At 43.0% G+C, this 18,823-nt stretch overlaps 1 protein-coding gene across 1 annotated transcript in view; it reads left to right on the top strand.

Moving 5' to 3' along the window:
* Positions 1–18,823, top strand: part of boc (BOC cell adhesion associated, oncogene regulated) — a 33,986-nt gene that overhangs the window by 13,645 nt on the left and 1,518 nt on the right. The window contains exons 2-15 of the mRNA XM_032551418.1: positions 3,829–3,957; positions 5,591–5,863; positions 9,468–9,614; positions 12,170–12,313; positions 12,564–12,857; positions 14,072–14,344; positions 14,432–14,700; positions 14,778–14,943; positions 16,510–16,578; positions 16,813–17,022; positions 17,288–17,463; positions 17,608–17,830; positions 17,928–18,113; positions 18,200–18,402. Coding sequence (XP_032407309.1) covers positions 3,846–3,957; positions 5,591–5,863; positions 9,468–9,614; positions 12,170–12,313; positions 12,564–12,857; positions 14,072–14,344; positions 14,432–14,700; positions 14,778–14,943; positions 16,510–16,578; positions 16,813–17,022; positions 17,288–17,463; positions 17,608–17,830; positions 17,928–18,113; positions 18,200–18,402 — 2,745 coding nt within the window. The 5' untranslated portion in view covers positions 3,829–3,845. The remainder of the gene's footprint in view (positions 1–3,828; positions 3,958–5,590; positions 5,864–9,467; positions 9,615–12,169; positions 12,314–12,563; positions 12,858–14,071; positions 14,345–14,431; positions 14,701–14,777; positions 14,944–16,509; positions 16,579–16,812; positions 17,023–17,287; positions 17,464–17,607; positions 17,831–17,927; positions 18,114–18,199; positions 18,403–18,823) is intronic.

Below are 18,823 nucleotides of genomic sequence, written 5' to 3'. Positions count from 1 at the left end.
ATCGAGCTACTCTAGAGCCGTCAAAGCAGCTCTATGAGAAGCTGCAGTTATATAACTTTTGTTTTTTTGTTCTTTGTCGTCTTTCATGAACGTCTTTAGGCCTGATGTCTGCCCTAAATGTTCTCTGTTCTCCAGACAGAAAAAATACCCATAAATCTAGTGAAAGCGGTCTGTTTTAGTTTCTGGATTCTAAGAAATGTCTTTACTTTATCTTTTAATGTGGTTACAGAAATGCCGTTTTCTCCTTGAACTGCCTAATTTGGAAAGCTCAAGCTGTTTTATACCTGCAATACAAGACTGTATTTTAGAAGTTCGCCACGCTGCAGTGATCCTTGTGTTGAGGCTAAAACAAAACAGTCTCAGTATACAAACACAAGCTGAGCTGCTAATTTAGTGGAGCTGTCGGGGTGGATGTTCTGTGTTTTATCAGTCACCCTGATGCGTAGGAGGCTCCATCTGCCTCTACGTCTGTGACCTCTCTGGGAGCGATGGATGGAAAAACTTGGACATAGATGTCAGGCCAACTTTTCATCTTGAGACAAAGCAAACAGAGGACCCAGCTGACTAATGAATCAGACAGACAGGCTCAGAGGAACAGGGCTGCCTTTTAGGGATTGATGATATATGAGGGGGCTACTCATACCGCTGATATAACAAAGTATCATCTCTGTCTCTGCTCATGTCATGTCGTTCTTGTGTCGATTTTGGAACAAACCGAACAGGTAAGCCATTTCAAAGCAGGGCAGCGTAACCCGTTGTGTGTCCCCTTGGCTGGTGGTTCAGTGTGGTTTACAGTTATTGACTCTCACAGCTGTGACAGGTGCTCGATACACATGTACAGCCAGCTGTCCTGAGTTGTGTCCATAATGCAAACAGCCACAAAAGCCACAGGCCTTCAGCTCTGCTGCCTCCTGGATCCAAGCAGTTTGCTGTTTGTTTACAGAGTAAACCCGCTACTGATGGGCCTCTCTGTGGACAAGAGAGTGAATGAGAAGGAACAAATCTGCGAGGCTTTATCCAGAGGTTACAGAAGGCATCATAGTTATTTTTTCTCTGGTCATTGTGATACTATGTTAGTCTGTGAAATGATAATGATAAAACAAAAACTATTGGAGATAACCACTACGGTTTGAGAAGATTGATAAAGACTTCAGTGTCTGAATGGATTTTTTTTTTAAATGCAGAGCTAATTGTCAGCTAAAATAAAATAAAAACCAACAAAATATAGTTATGTTGTCTACAAAAGTGAATTCTTCCAGGTTAATTGCTATTAGCAGAACAAGCTAATAATGCTAATTCTGTGTTTTGTCCATAGATGACTTTAGCAACTACCTATTCACTGATATGTAATTGGATGTATGTTGCATTTCAATGATTTATTGTTAGGGCCGGGACTGTTTATTTATTTCTTGATTTAAGCCTACAAAAGTTCTGAGTGGAACCTTTGTACTTGCGTGTTGTTTCTGGTACACTCATAAATCTGACACACAAGCAACATCTGTGAATAACAGCAACGTATGTCAAAGCTGCTACTCTTGGCTCACTACTGATCAGTGTTTCTCTTTCTATTCTAATTCCTGCCTCAAAACAATCTGATAGGATGTTGGACAAAAAGGAGATGGCCTATCACTGACTTATTCAAGCCTAAAATACCATCTTAATGCAAAACATCTGCAACAAACAAACAGCAGCAAGCAAAGATGTTCCCAACGCCATTGTTGGGTCCACAGTTAAAACGTTTAAAGCGTTTTTCAAAGAAGTTGCATGAATGATCAGGGGTTCCTGAAACATTTGAAAGCTGAATGAGTAGAATAGGACTTTGCCTGATGGATGAATAACCTAATTAAGAGAATAAACAATAAATATCTTTGTTTTTGTGCTCAAATGTCTATTTACTCAGTAGTTTGGCAGCAAAAAGGGTTTTTGAATTGAGAATGTAGCTTATTTTGTTGATATATAGTTTTTAATAAAAATGCAATCAATTGCAATTAATTACACACTCTTGGTGGGTAAAAAATGCAATTTTTACCCACCCAGCGGCCATGCCAGATTTTGGCTTTGCTGTGGTCCTCTTGTCATTGAAAGTTGGAAAACCAACTGTTGGGACTGTCAGACTGCTCTTGTAAGAACTAAAAAAAATAAAATAAAATTACAATCCATATCAACACACTATAAATTACACCAGAAAGGGATGAAAAGCAGTACTAAAATCTACTCAAACTGAAAGCATGTGGGCCACTCATGAAGTCTGACTCACAGAATCTGCTTCGTGTAAAAGCCTGCCTAATAATTGCTCATTTCAGGAGTCCTCGCCTTCTATTTCACCACTCTTCTCTGAGCAGCATGCGAGTCCACCATGATTGATTTCAAGAAATAAACAGAAGATCACATGTTTTTTTGCCTTTTACACCAGAGTATTACAGTTAGGGCTAGGGGCCTGTTTCTACTGGGTAGGTACTTGTGCGCAGATTTCTGATGCTGCACCCAAACTGACACGAAAAGAACCTAATTTATTTCAATGCGTATTAAAAAAAGCTGTTGAAAGTTACAGTAACTTGCAGCACCGCACATTGTGTTTTCATGCGAATGGCTTGGTGCTGCTGTTTTCATCTGAATTCATCATCTAGAGTTGTTTACACATTCAGGTTTCTGCAGAGCAATGTGTGGTCTGGTTTAGCAGTTGCAGACATTGGGAGCTGTTTTTCCATTAGCCTCCTCCTTTGCTCATTTTCAATAAATGTGCCTGGCAGCAAAACTTTTTTTACGGCTCCCATTAGATGATGAAGGTGCGCTGTAAGAGTTTCCACTAACTGTTTCTCCTTCTTTGCCCCCCCCTAACCACCACCCATCCTAAGTCCCGTAACACAAGTCTGTATTTGTGTGCAAGAGAGCGCCATTAATCGTTCCTCCTCCTCCAATAGGATAAATGTGAAAGTTGTGTTCTGCTTCCACTATTACAGGACAGTTGAGTGTGTTCAGAGGCATGCAATCGTATGTTTGTAAGAGTACAGGGGGAGAAAGAGAAGTTCACTTTTGCAGGACCACCCTCCTCATCCTGACGGGAAGTTGTTAGTTTAACCTGACAGGAAAGAATTCAGGAAACTTGGCTAAGACGACAGTGGAGAGAAAAGCTCTCCTCTGTGCGTTAGCTGTTCATGTACTGGCTATTACTCTCAATATATTCTGTTCTGGGGAATAAAATAGTACTCCTCTACCTTCAACACACTCATCACTGCTGGGATATACATTTCCCCCAACTCAGTCCCCCTTCTCCTGTCCTGCCTCTCATTAGTTGCTCTTTGTCCCAGCTCCTGAATGCTGCCTATGTGTTTTCCCCTTCTCCTTTTCCCTCCCTCCTTCCCCCATCTAAGCCCCTCTACCTGTATCGGTTACACCTGAGCGGGAAGGCGGCGGGCTCAGGTTACGGCCTGCTGAATGAGGGCGCCCCTTTGATGAGTGCAAGCTGGAGTGCGGGTGCAGGCGGAGAAATGGGGGCTGAGAGAAAAGAAAGGCTTTATTTGTGTCTGGAGTTTTGGCTGCTGAGGGTGCTGCAGAGTGCAGCCATCTCACCTGGGTTGTGTTAATGGCTGCCTGTTTTTGTTCGCGCGTACACAAGCTAGATCCGAGCTGACAGAGGAGTGCATGTATGAGTTCAAGGCTGCCTTTTTTGGTGAGCGTTGTTTGTCTCCCAGTCGAATCATGTGTTTTTTTGGCGCAGGTGTTGGTGTTTTTGTGTGAGCCAGTCAGATTAACTGTGCTTAGGCTGTTTGTTTTCACTGCGCTAAGTATGTAAATGACCCTCTAATCATTATCTGTTGTGTTTTTCAGGGCATAGTGCATGGAAAATGTCTGGAAAGCAAGACTGGACTCCTTGGATGAAAAAGAGAAAAGCTCCAGTGTTTTGTGCTCTGGGCGCAGTTCTGCTGTGCTGCCTGCAGAGCGGCGCTTCAACCACTTGTGAGTTTAAAATCAACTGAAAGTTCATCTATTTCAGTAATTGAATTCAACTGAAACTCATTTGTTGTACATAATTACTGCATGCAGGGTCATAACTTGAACCATTTGTTTTTTCATTTCTGTCCTTATGACTTATAGTTAATTAAATTCTTTCTCAGTAAATTACAATCAAAGTTGAGGCTGTCCACTACTTTTAGTTTATGTCTGCCACACTTTCTCTTTCCACTCAACTTTCTATTAATATGTTTGGATACAACACTTAGTAATTGTAGGCTGCAACATGGCCTTGACGTAGTTATTGTGTATTAAAAGTTTTTTTCAATTGATCTTATGTAATAGTAAAGTTTCGTAAGAAACAGATTATTTTACATTCCCTGTAAATTGTAATCATCAAAATGGACAGGAATAAACACTTTTAAATATATTTACTGAAATGATAGACTTTTTTCATCAATATTCATTGAACATGCTTTAAAAGAATGTTAGATTTTAAATTCATTCTGCTATTCTTTAGTTTTATTAGTCATAATAACACCGCTCCCTGCCATTTCCAATCTCCTCTCATTGGACGGTGCTCCGTGTAACCTCCCTTTCCAAGTGCTCTGTACATTTAGTTTTTCTAAACACCTGGTGCATGATAAGTCGTGCCAGGACGTTTTCTGGCTTCAACACAGGGAGTGAACTGTTTTATATGTCTGGCAGCAGCAGGTTTATTTGAAATAGATTTGAATAAGGAGGTAATTTGGACGGGCTTGGATCGCCACCATGAGCGAACTGAAAATGAAAAGAAGCTTTGTATAGAAAGCTGGAGTCGGTTCCTCATTAATCAAATGAATAAATGAAGGTAGTTGGTTGAATTATTTATTATTAATCGATTTAGTTTGATTAGTTGGTGGTACACCTTTTACAACTTTCATAGCAAATTTAATGTAGATGTAAAGTTTGATTGTGCAACTATATGGATAAATAAATAGATGGAGAGAAAGAAACATCTCTTAATTAATTATCCATCCGGTCCATTTGTACAAAATTCATGTATATTCTCATTATTCCTCTTTTTTCCTTCCAGTCTGTGTGTTTTTCAGCTGGGATATTTGAAAACTGACTACCGTTTAGTGCATTCATTATACTCTTTTTGTATTTATACTTATAAATGTCCTCAGAAGGGCTGAGAACATGACATTAAAATGTGTGTGTATCTTGTATAATGCAAAACCACCAAATCTTACCAAACATTTTTGAGTTTCTAGTGTCAGGCCTAGTTTCTAGTGAAAATATGTTAGTACTGTATACTTAAAATAAGGTGAAACTAACTTACAAGTAGCTGTTCAGCAATGTGGGAGTCAAAACTTATTCAATATTGATAAGGAAGGTACTAGTTGCACTGGCAGATTATTTACCTATTTTCACAAATATTAAAGAATTATTGACTTAAAACAAGCTTCTATATCTTGCTGAAAAGTTTCTTGTAAGTTAGTATAGTCTCATTTCAAGTGTGCTAGGATATTTGCAATAGAAACTAGACTAAACTGCATAAGATTTTGTGTTTTTGCTGTGTAGGTTTCTTCCAAATGTCATACGCTGCTCTGTCTTTAACCCTGATCTCGGTGCGTTTGTATATTCATCTCTTCAGATGAGGTGCCGGTGTTCACTGAGGAGCCCGTGTCTGTGGTGCAGAAGCTGGGAGGCAGCGTCATGTTGCGCTGCAGCGCCCGACCCGCCTCAGCCAAGCTCAGCTGGTGTCTCAACGGCGAGCAGCTGTCGAACGGCGATCTGGGCGTGGTGCTGAGCCTGGGCAGCCTTCTCATCCCCGCTTTGACCAACCGGACGCTGGGCAGATACCAGTGTGTGGCCAGCACCGGCGCTGGTTCTCTGGCGAGCGTGCCTGCTAATGTCACCGCTGCCAGTGAGTAGCCGCCCACACAAAACCGTAACAAATAAACACACAGGCCTCTTTATGGTTAAGTCAGAGTATCCAAAAGACTCCCTCAAGTTGATTTTCCTCGAGTAGAACAAAAACAGTGAGTAGGTGGTATTTGTTTGCTTAAAACCTTTATCAATACATTGTAAACTCTGTACTTTTCCAGTGGTTATAGCCTGTTTGAATCTCAACTCTATTGAGGGCTAAAACTATCTGAAGTTTTTCTTCTTATACTGAAATTCGGATGAGAACTACAACACTCGTGTGTTTACTTGGATAAAACAGCTGCTTTGATAGTGAGTCATATTGATCTATTAGTTAAAATAAATGATTCCTCATGCTTTCAGTGCTTGGCTGCACCAAGTCTGCGCTCTTATATTTGATATGCATCATGGGACTGAGAGAAGGCCTGAAACTGTGAAACATGAGCTTTAGGAATGGAGGGGACCCTGGGGCTGGGGGCCGGTCTGAGCAGGGGGAAAGAAGGGACCGGCACTCACCGTGGGGGCCCTTTACCTTCAGTGGCTCCTTTTTTTGCTCCTCTCAACTCCACATTCCACTCCACAGGGCCTGACAGCAGGCCTGGTCAGAAATTACAGCCCCATTATCGGGAAGAGGGCTGGAGGGAGATAAGACTGGTGTGAGTGAGTGTGTGTGTGTGGGTAGGAACTGGGGTTGGCGGAGGATATGGGTTTAGGCAGGGCTGCTGTTAACAGTATTGTTTTACATGCACAGATGTGATTGATGTGTGAAGTTGCCTCAACTTGGGAAGCTCGGGGTGTTTTTAGGCCAGTCGAGACAAGACCCTGACAAGAGATGAGACGGGACGTCACACTCACACGCTCACACGTCTCTCTCTCTGCACATTTTCACTCCCTGTCACTTTCTCTCCTCCTCCTTGCTTTCATTACTTTTTACCTTCCTTGTTTTTTTTGGGGGGGGAGGTTGTCATCTGCAGCACTGATCTCTTTATCTTTCCTTTTTCCAGCACAGCATCTCTAGTGCCTCGCAAAACGTTTTCACGTTTATTCCCTTACAAACACAAACGTTAATGTATTTTATTGGGAGTTTATGTGGCAGACCAACAGAAACGACGGTATAATTATGAAGTGTAAGGAAAATGACCCCTGGGCTTTCAATTCTCTTCTCAAATTGAAATATAAAACTTGTGGTATGCATTGTTTCCAGCCTGCTCAGCTGCAGATCTTTTGGGGTCTGTCTCCATCAGCTTTCCTCATTGAGTCTAAAAATGTTGCCTATTTCATTTAGCGGATTTTCTCCGTCTAACCTGACTGAACTTGAGCTATTTAGCAAATCTTCTCCTGAGTCTTTTGCAAAAACAGCCCCACAGCATGATACTGCCACCCCTTTTTCAATGAGCATTGTGTGCTCTTTCCATGTTGAGATAATAAGTTCTCGAAGAGATGTACTTTAAACTTCTCCAAAAACTCTAAAGTGCATAAATACTCCTGCAAGGCGTTGTACACAGACATTAACATTTGAATGTGTATAAATCATGCTGGAACAGCCAGATGTGAAGCTGGCTTCTAAAAAAAAAATACAAAAAAAATAAGAACGTCTCTAATTTAATAAAGGTTCTCCATGGCCACCCCCAGATCGCCTAAGGAATCGCCCCATGGGGAGCCTCTACGTGCTTTCCTTTCCTTCTGAACCCTCTTAGCTGTATGCACATGTTTTTTACCATCAGTCTAGGTTGATTCCAGACCCTCTGTGCCATCCAAATCCACCCCCAACCCTCTTTTTTTCTCTCTCTCTCTCCCTCTTTGGCAGAACTTTAAAAGCTGCTCGCTCAAATTCCTGTGCTGACAATCAACCCCGCCGTATATCTGCACAACACGTTGCACAAACATGTTCGGATTCAGACGCAAAAACACAGACAGGCCTCCTGCTGCTGCGCATAAAGATGATGAATACACTGTCTCTTCTTGAAATATTTTTCGTGGGCCCTGCCAAGCTGCCCTGGTGTGGGAGGTCTGCTTCATTTTATGCATACAATCAATCCTCTGTGCGTGCAGGGATGCTCGCTCGCACAAAAAAAGTCTCACACACACACACGCACACCCCCCCACACACCTGAGAGGTATTCTGGACGGGTTGTTTCGGTGAAGAATGCGGGAGGAGGGAGTTGATGGAGGGTTCAGAGGTGTAAATGGGGGGTTGGGGGGGTTAGGGAAAGAGGAGGATGGGTAGATGCGAAGGCTGGGGTTGTAAAAACAGCACCCGATTGATTTAGCAAATGGAGCGCCACACACACCACTAAAGCTTTGCCTGCCCCGGCTTGGATTCTCATCTTTCAGAATCGGCGCTGACAGAGTCTTGAGATGGAGCTGTTGAGTGTGTGTGTGTGCGCGTGGGCACCCAGGCGTGTGTGTGTGTGTGTGTACCCTCATCTGCCTCCCTCATTTCTCCCATCAAAGCTCCTCCAGATGCTGGCAGGGGGTTCACATCCAGCACGAATAGCAAATTAATCTGCTGTGGACGTGTTTGCACCAGTGATTTGACTACATCGTGGTGAAAACCAAAGCCCTGATTGAGATTTGCTTATTGAGTCAGAGCCGTGTATAAATCTGATCAGCTGCTCATTTTTTTTTCTCTCTTTTGCTTCTCCCCCCCCTTTTCTTTTGTGCTAAAGTGTGTGACCAGTCCAAGAAAAACACAGCAGTTATAGCACCTCTGGAAAGAACGGAGAGCCTGTGTTTGTTAAGAATAAATCAACAAAAAACTGGTAGACGTTTAATTACGCTCCACAAGAAGTTTTATTTATCTTTCATTTCACTCTTGAACTCCTCCTTGACGAATTTCTCCTGCTCTCCCTCCCACTCCAAGCTTCTCCCTGCCCTCTTTTTCTTCCCTCGGCTTTTGCTTTCTGGGGTTCTGTTTTGTTCTTAAGAGCAGAGCTTCGCCACTTCCTCTCGAGCCCAAACTGGAAATCTGCCCCTGTAACTCTACTCTCTCACCTTTGACCCTTCCTCCTCAGCCCTCTGGGTCGCTCAGGCTGGGGTTTTTTAAAGGAGGGGAGGTGGGTCACGGGGTCAGATGATCATCTAGGCCGTGCAGACTCTGTGTCTGCAGGAACACGGTCGTAGCACATGGCTCCAGTAATCCCGCTCCCACGTTTCCCACAGACTCCAAATCAGTTCCAGTCCCGATCTGATGTCGGGGAGGATTGATGAGACCTCCTCGGATAGTACAGAGACCCCGTTTTTGGCTTTTGAATAAAACTATTTTGATTACAAGAAAAAACAAGAAACTGGAGTGATTTAAAAAAAGAAAACCCCCGAAAAAACATTTTTTATGAAATTCCAGCAAGTTTAACTGGATCACACAGTGGGGAAGAAGAGAAACAATGTGGTTGCAACACAGCAGAGTGAAGCTGCTGTGACAGACACTCAACACGGAGACATCGCAGTTATTATTGCTCAAAATATTGTGGTTTCTCTGCTTCTAAAGCTGAGGACTGACTGTGTACATGTGCAGCTAGATGAGTTTTATTTGGTGCGCTTTGCTGCTGAAACGAAGCAGTTGCGCAGCTTTCTGACCGTTTCTGTCATTCTGTGTGCTGTTGCAGAGCTACGGGATTTCGAGCCCGACATCCAACAGGAGATAGAAGTCGATGAAGGCAACACGGCCGTCATCGAGTGTCACCTTCCGGAGAGTCAGCCCAAAGCTCAGGTCCGCTACAGTGTCAAACAGGAATGGCTGGAGACGTCCAAAGGTACCGCTCCTCGTTCTCATCCCGCATCCCATTTTAATTCCTAAACTGTCTCCATTATTTACAGGAATGCTGTAATCCTCCCCTCTGAGCGCTTCATAAAGCCTGCGATAAGGCCGTTATCTGGGGAATGTTGTAACATGGGAATGTAGTTGTTTATTTTTCAAATGGTTTTACTTCTAAGTCTCCTGGAAGAAAAGAAAAAGCTCCAGTGGTTTGTCACTGGTATGCTGATGATGCCTGGGAGCCGTAGGTACTGATATCTGCCTCTTATCTGAGGAAATGAATACCACATTGTCAAAAGCTGGCGAATTGTTCTGATTCAGACTCAAGGGCGCCACTATGTGGCCTGTTAGGACAGTACAGCCTTTTAATGGAATGGCTCTGAGGGCTCATGTTACAAACCAAAGTTTTGCAACGTGGACTTTTTTTGTTGTTGATGTTCTTGTTTTTATTTAGCTTCTCTTCTTTGTCATCCTCTTATTCCAAAGTGCCCTAATGTATTTTCAGCTGCCTTTGTGCTTTTAATGACTGTAGAGCCCAAGTAAACAAACCCTGACCACAGAGTAAATTAACTCTGCCAAACATCTCCATAAATCAAACTGTTGCTAAAGGTGGTTGCTAGTCACACATTTTGTCATAACTGTTGCGAGATATCGAATACAGTAGTCGTGAGTGGATAAAAATACTTTGCCCAGAGTTGCCAACATTTGAGTTGAAAGCACAATTCACCAAATGATCAGTCAAAAACAGTTCATTTTCAGCAAGAGGGTTGTCTCTTTCTGGAAATCTGAAAATTCTCCAGGTTTTGGGACAGATGTATCTGTACAAATAAAGACATGCACACATCTCCTTTACAAAACAGACTATACATTCAAGTAAAAAATAGAATTGAGGCCATCACACACAATATTCAGATATACAAATTTAATAATTGAGTGAAAAAGCTCAGATTTTCCTTTCTTTGCGTGGGATTGTTAAACCATTGCAACTGTTCAGAAGTTTTAAGAAGCTCTCTGTGACTTCTCATTGTTTATGAGGCGTCGTGGCACTGTGACAGAGAGCAGTCTGTTATGGCTCAAACAGAAATGATATGATATGATTAATGTTGTGTGGGAATTACAAAAGACTGCCAACATTTCTAAAATCCAAATTTCCATGACAAAGGGATTAAACAGAGAAACTTTGCTGCAATAAGTTGGGTAAAACTTTGGTAACTAAGAGTTGATAATAGGGAACATATTCTTCTTCCCTTGGTAACAACTTCCACACTGAAATGTGTTGTAAGTGCAGTGAATGCACTGTTTCCAAAAACAGTGCATTCACTGTTTTTGGAAAAATGTTGTTTCTCAGTGCATTTTCACGTTTTTGTTGGAGTGAAACAGGGCTGCAGGTGAGGTCATTATTGTAAAAACTTCAATGCTACTGATGCAATTAAATTAGCTTATATCAGTATTATGTTGCTATGGAAACAGCTGAACAAGCTTTGGTTTATTTTGGCAAAGTAATGCAATTGTTTGGGTGAATATTTTGATATGCTCTCTCTAACTCTGGTATTCCTCCCAGGATGCCTTCAGGAACAGATTTTTTCCCCCAAGCACTCTTAACTGACTGTGCTGCTGCCACGCATATAGACAACCTCATCGTTAAATATTTCAATGTAACTAAAGTTTGGTGATGAAGTGAAAAACAACAACTTCTCTCTCTTTGACATAAAAATTAAGAAGGTGATTGGTGGCAGATGACATTGGAGGGCTATAGTAGGGAGGGCCAGCAGGTTTCCAGGGAGAGAGAGGAAGTATCAACTCCAAGTGACTCAACATCTTAGCCATCCTGAGGAAATGACACCAAAGACTATAAAACATGCGCAGAGGGTAGTCAGGACTCTAAAGAGAACTGACTAACTGTGTTGACTCAATCATAAACGGCTGTCGTCAGCTTTCCGCATTCGCAGTGAGATTTATCTGGGCAAAGTGAGAAATGGAAGAACTCTCATCACTCCAGGAGAATGAGAGTTGGCAACCTTGCTATGCTCTTTAGTTTTTATTGGGGTTTTTTTGTTTGTTTTGGAGATTGGTTTTGCACTTAACCAGCACTGGGTGTGAATCACACGTTTCTGCCTCTGGGTTTAGATTGTTTCATAACCAACTTTCTGAAATGAAAAGCAGCCGTTAACCATATGATATCCAATCATGCATAAAAGACCTTAATGATAAAGTATGTTCTCATAGTTTACTGCGATAAAGTGTGGTTCAAAATCCAATGATTGGGTTTTGGTTTGGACGTCATGATCAGGTCCATTTTGTAAAAATGGGTAAACACAATAAATGCAAATGGGTGGGGATCATATAAAGTTTCCAGCAAATGACATATGACTAAACTGAATAATTGGAGATTTTTGCATTTTATATCTTTTTGGCGACATACGCAATGGTTTAAAAACGGAAGTATAACCAGATCAGGAGCCTTTTTAGGTCTTGGATCCACTGAAGTAGATCTCATTCTTTGTCTTTTGGGCTTCTCTCATCCAGCATGTATTTTCTGTTTTTTTATTTTAGGAAACTACCTCATCATGCCATCAGGGAACCTGCAGATAGCCAACGCCACCCAGGACGACGAGGGGCCGTACAAGTGTGCCGCTTACAATCCTGTCACTCAGGAGGTCAAAACGTCCAGATCCACCGATCGCCTGCGCATTCGCCGTGAGTCTGGCTTTTGAACGTCAACATCAAGGCACAACAAGGAGATTTAATGTTTGCATATTTTTTTGGGTTTCTAAAAATCTAAACTTATGACCATAAGAACACAGTAACAACAGCATGGTGGTAGAGTTCCTGTTTTACAATTGTCAAAGTTGGAGATTAAAATACGTAAATGTTTTAATTTAGCATCTGTTGCATCTCTCTCCCAGTTTCATCATCCATATCTCGACTCTCTCCGTCGCTCTTTCAGGCTCCATGTCCGAAGCGGCTCGCATCATCTACCCGCCGGCGCCCCGATCCATCATGGTGACCAAAGGCCAGCGGCTGGTGCTGGAGTGCGTGGCCAGCGGCATCCCTACCCCGCAGGTCACCTGGGCGAAAGACGGGCTGGACCTGCGCTCTCACAACAACACGCGCTTTCTGCTGAGCAACCTGCTCATCGACGCCGTGAGCGAGGGCGATTCGGGCACGTACGTCTGCAGAGCGGACAACGGCATGGGCTCGGACCGATCCGCCACCGTGCTCTACGATGTTCAAGTGTTCGGTGAGCAGATGATTTATTACATTCCGTGTCTCGCTAATTTGGCTGTATTTTTGTCTGCGTCGTGAAGTTGGGAATTATTTTGTCTCCTGTTTGGCGAAGCTGCAAGACAGAGTTTTGTCTGTGTGTGTGCAGAAGCGTAGAAGACAGGCTGGAGACAGGGCTCTTTATTCTATAGCTGCACTTGATTGAACGTGTCTAGGTTATGGATGGCTGTTTTTACAGTGATTTAGTGTGCGTATGCGTGCGTGCATGTTTGTGTTAATGTGTTGTGAGCTTGTCTCTCTACAGCTGGCTCTAATTAAAGTCAAGAGTGCTGCTGTAGCTGTAATGAGTTCTGTCTTTACCCCCCATTCACAAGCAGCCAACCATCAACTAGTGGGTCTAGCTCACTCTACACACACAAACCTTTTAATATGTACAGTGACTTGCAAAACTATTTGCACCCCTTGAACTTTTTCATGTTTTGTTGCATAATAGTTGCAAACTTCAATGTGCTTTGTCGTAATTTTATGCTCTGGATCAATACAAAGTGGAACTTAATCGTGAAGTGAATGGAAAGGTTATTTTAAAATTTTTACTACATAAAACCTAAAAATTGTAGAAACAATTGCAACAGCCTTTTTGGTTTTTGCAATACAGCTCAAAACTAGTCGGATGAGATGAAGAGCGTCTGTGAACATCACTTTTTTCCTTCTTGCCACAGACTCCTAATTATATTTTAGTCTGGGTTTTGACTTGGCCATTCTAACACATGAATGCGCTTTGATCTAAACCAGTCCATTGTAGCTTTGGCTGCATGTTTAGGATCTGGGCAGTAAACTTTTCACAAAGTCTCAACATCTTTGGAGGCTTTAATGGGTTTTAGTTTCATATTGACTTTCCAGACACCTCTGACCAGCTTTCTTGTATTTGGTGAAGAAAAACGCCCTGTAGGATAATGTAGCCACCACCATGTTTCAGTGATTTGAACGAAGACTAAAACGTTCAATTCTGGACTCATGTGATGGGAACACCTTCGTCCATATATTTGCTGTGTCCCCTTGGGTTTTATTTTGGGGTATCAGAGTAAGGAAATGAATACGAATGCATGAAAATTCTTTCAGGTTTTTGAAAATGCAAAATGTGAAAAACCAAATGTCCTTTTCTTTCTACTCTAAGGCGACTTATACAAAACCACAGACTCTTAACCCTCATGTGTACCATTCCTCCTGCAGAGCCTCCCCTGGTGACCATAGAGCTGCAGCAACAGGAGGTTGCGTTCGGAGAAACTGTGCGGATCATCTGCCAGGCCCGAGGAAAGCCCACTCCCTCAGTGACATGGCTCCACAATGCCCGACCCCTCGCTCAGTCCTCCCGCCACCGCCTCACCTCGCGGGCGCTGCGCATCTCCAACGTCAGCTCTCAGGATGATGGCCTGTACCAGTGCATGGCGGAGAACGGGCTGGGCAGTTCGCAGGCATCTGCTCGCCTCATCACGGTATCGACCGGTAAGCTGCTGTAAATTGGTGCTCCGCAACGAGGTTTCTCTCTGTATTTGGAAGCCTTCAGATTTGATGGGGTTTTTTGTTCTGTAGGGATTTCATCTCGGGGAAGGCTGCCTCCTAATTTTCGCCCACTCAGTCCTGATAAAGTGCTGAAAGAGCAGCCTCCTGTAAGGCCTGGGGCCGCCGGAGCCATGCTGCCTCTGGACTGCTCCTCATTACCAGGACAAATATTACCTGCAGAAGCCCCCATTATTCTCAGCCAGCCTCGAACAGGCAAGGCAGACTATTATGAGCTGACCTGGAGACCTCGGCATGAACGAGGGTCCCCTGTGCTGGAGTATGTGATCAAATACAGAAAGGTAACAAGGGCCCTTATGAAATCTACATAGCACCTCTTCCTCTTTTCTCTCTGACCAAGTCCTGTTTTTACTTCTAGGAGGGTCCCCCTCTTGCTGAGTGGATCACTCGAAGTATCTCAGGTTCCCTCCATAAGCTGATTCTAACCAAACTGCAGCCAGACAGCCTGTATGAAGTAGAGATGGCTGCAAAGAATTGTGCTGGTTTGGGACAGCCAGCCATGATGACCTTCAGGACTGGCAAAGGTATGATAGATACATGCATCTATTCTCTCATTTTGTCCTGACATATCCCATGTAATTCGTTCTTGAGTAAAAAATAGTTTAGAGGGGAAAAAAACTTTTCCAATCAGAAGTGGGGAACATTTGCCTAAACTTTCTAAGGTTTCTAACCTTCTGGAACTACCATGTTATACCATGTGTTAGTTTTACTCCATTGTTTTGCACGTTGGCCTAAAAATTCAATATTGGTATCATCTGACTGAGCTCCTCCTTCTTAACCCCCATTAAGAAACCCCGTTTTTAAACTGCGTTTTGTTCCAGCAGCAGCATTTGTAAAGCTACTCCAAGACGAACATGTTGAGTCACAATTATTGTATTTAAGTTGAATCTGTTGCATCATTTCATCCATTTAATTGATTAGTTTTATAATTAAGTCGATACTTTTTTCTTTTTTTACTTTGTATTGCCATTAGTTGCACTTCAATCATGATGTTGCAATGTTTCCCCCAGAAAACTTGCTAAGCCTGGCGGTTGGAGCGCTCTGCAGTCATTCATCCAGTGGCCTGTTGTGTTTTTGAGTTGAAAAATGTTTAAAGTTGATGGGGAATGTGAAAAAAAATCACTTAATAATTATGTGTCATTGGAAAATTGGAAGATTAATATCTGAACACCAACTATAAAGTTTTAAAAAATGCAAACATAAGAAAACAATTAAATAAATAAGCCATGCTAAGCCTGGTGGGGGCACAAGTAAAGCATGGTGGCCCTCCAGGCTTATAATACTCTGGGGGAAACCCTGTGTTGACAGATTCTGCCGCTTGAGCTGTGAATCTTTTCATTTCACAGCGTTACTTTGAGCCTCTTGGCTGCTTCACTGATTATTGGTCTCTGCTTGCCTGACCTGTCAGTTTGGGGCGCTCAAAGCCAGTCCTCGAGGGCCGGCATCCTGCATGTTTTAGTTCTCTCCCTGGTAGTACCAACAACCTTTTCAGCATGTCAGTGTTCCTCTTAGGCCTTCTAACGAGTCATCATTTGATCCAGGTGCGTTAAATCAGGGAGAGAGCTAAAACATGCAGGATGCCGGCCCTCGAGGACCCACTTTGGGCACCCCTGCTATAGATGGTCTAAATTTCTTCACAATTTGACCTCTGACCTATCTACCTTGGTCTTCATGATTATGTTTGTTCTCTAATATTCTCCAACTAACCTCTAAGGTCTTCACAGAACCGTGAGATTGATACTCAGATTAAACAACTCAGAGGCGGACTTTTGAAGTTAATTGACTGCAGTTGATTTTATTTTGGGATATCTTGGACAAGGGTTTAAATATGTAGATTTTATTATTTTCTGTGAAAACGGTTGAAAACCGTGTATCCTATTCTTTCCACATAACAGTTCTGCACTTTTTTGTGTCGTTTGTGGTTTTGTGTGACAAACTGTGTGAAATTTCCTTTTTATGAGGCACTGTAATCAATTTCACCATTTTAAACCCATTGTTCACAACAAAAAGAAATTTAATCTGCATTTTTTCTTAAGATGACTCAAGGAAATATCTGTAGCACTAAACAGTTTTGTTTTTTCTGTCTTCAGTGCGTAAAGGCTCCGGAGCGTCCAACGACCCACCAAAAACCCCAGCTGTCCCTTCACCAAGCCTCTCTCGTAAGCCTTCTACCTGCGAACGCAACAAATCTCTGATTAACAGCACTAATGACATCAAAGGCCAAAGCTAGGACTAACCTCAGCTACTAACCCTCTCCTCTAACAGTTTTCTCTCTTGCATTTCTGTCTGAAGGATGAGCTCTCAGTAAGTTGAGCACTTTGAGGCTGCATTGTTGTCCTGTGATTTATTTCCATATTGTCGCTACATATTTGACCCCACCCTACCCTCCGCAGCTCCCGAAGCTCCCGATAAGCCCACCGTCTCCATGGCTACGGAGACCTCGGCATACGTGACTTGGATTCCTCGCGGCAACCGCGGCTTCCCCATTCAGTCGTTTCGGGTGGAGTACAAGAAGGTGAAGAGGCCCGGGGAGGACTGGGTGACGGCGGTGGAGAACATTCCCCCATCCAGGCTGTCTGTGGAAATCACGGGCCTGGAGAAAGGTTGGTTTGGAGGAGGGGCGTTATTGGATGTCGTTCCATGCAATTATGACGATGATGCCCTGAGTAATTACAGTTCCTCGGTCTGTAAATTTATCACCATAATGAGTATAGTTAAAGCCATTTCAGTGATTGCTGCCATTAATCAAAACATAACTAGGTTACAATTAACAAAACATTTGCTTTGAGAAAACTGCTTCACTCTGCCTTTTAAGTGTCTGAGAAGTCTGGGGCCGCTGATTGCGAATGTTCGTTCCTCTCCCTGTAGGTACGTCCTATAAGTTTCGTGTGGTCGCCGTGAACGTAATCGGTTCCAGTCCACCCAGTGCCCCCTCCAAGGCCTACACTGTGGTGGGTGGGAAAACCCACGAGCGTCCCGTTGATGGACCTTACATCACTTACAATGAAGCCATCAATGAGACCACGATCATCCTGAAATGGACGGTATGTGTCCAAAGACATTTTGACAGTCAGGGAGGATCTGAAATGTCTGAACTTTTAAGTCTGGAAATGTTTTTTTATATTTAAAAATTCATAGGGAAACTGGGTTTGATATAAAGCTCATTGTGATCGTTACCTCCTCACTAGTATGATCCTGTGAACAACACGCCAATCTATGGTTTCTACATCTACTACCGCCCGACGGACAGCGATAATGACAGCGACTACAAGAAGGATGTGGTGGAGGGGGACCGGTACTGGCATTCGATCACCGACCTGCAGCCGGAAACGGCGTACGACATCAAGATGCAGAGCTTCAACGAAAAGGGCGAGAGCGAGTTTGGCAACGTAGTAATTCTTGAAACTAAAGGTGAGAGCATTTACAGAGGATGTTTGTTAGATTTTCTTGAACATGTAGCTATCTGACTAAGATCTTCCTAAGCCTTTTCTATTTATTTTTTCCTCAGCTCGTCTTAATAACCCGCGACCTCGGGCTCCAGAGCCTATAGATCCAGAGGCTGAAGCCCCCGGCGTGCTGGTGCCACGGCCTGGTGACCTCCCCTACCTCATCGTTGGTATTGTCCTAGGAGCCTTTGTCTTCATCATTGTTGCCTTCATCCCGTTCTGTCTCTGGAGAGCCTGGGCCAAGCAGAGTGAGTTTTTCCCAGAGATCCTCAGGTTTTTGATGACAGGCTATTGCCTTTGTACATGTCCTAATTCATTACTTCACTACTTGCAGAGCAAGCATCAGACTTATGCTTCCCAACTGTGGCTGCTCCGGTGTCAGCATGTCAGTACACCATGGTTCCTCTGCAGGGACTGGCCCTGGTAGGACACTGTCCCCTGGACTCTCACATGAGTCCTTCACGCAGCGTTTACCCCGCTAACGGAGAGTACATCCAGAACGGAAAAGCTCAGCACTGCCTTCCAGGACTGCAGCAGGTGAAAACACTTTGGCTGAAGTGACATCTGGTACACTGGAACAAAAATCAGTAATAGAATTTCAGGAGCTGTGTAAAAAAAAAAAAAAAAGAAACTGCACATTTAAAGGCCAGTGTCAACATGCTGGTGAGAACAGTTAAGAAAATGTTTTTACAAATGTATTCATAGGCTCTAACTGGTTGAGATTAGCTTAATTTTAAACTAGAAATACTTGTAAATGTATTTATTTTTTCATCCAAAAATTACCTTCTTTAAATAACTAAATGTTGCATCTCAGTCCAGACAATAAACTCAAAGCTTTTGCTAATTTTAAATTCTGGCTAGGGTTGTTCACTTGGGTGGGACAGAAAGGTGTTTTCTTTTTCTTTTCTTTTTTTTCCCCAAAAACATATGGTAATAGTTCCTGTTCTTTTTGTGTTGT

This window comes from Xiphophorus hellerii, chromosome 21 (genome assembly GCF_003331165.1).
Source record: "Xiphophorus hellerii strain 12219 chromosome 21, Xiphophorus_hellerii-4.1, whole genome shotgun sequence".
Taxonomy (NCBI): domain Eukaryota; kingdom Metazoa; phylum Chordata; class Actinopteri; order Cyprinodontiformes; family Poeciliidae; genus Xiphophorus; species Xiphophorus hellerii.
The sequence above is the reverse complement of the archived record's forward strand: the minus strand, read 5'-3'. Positions and strand labels throughout refer to the sequence as shown.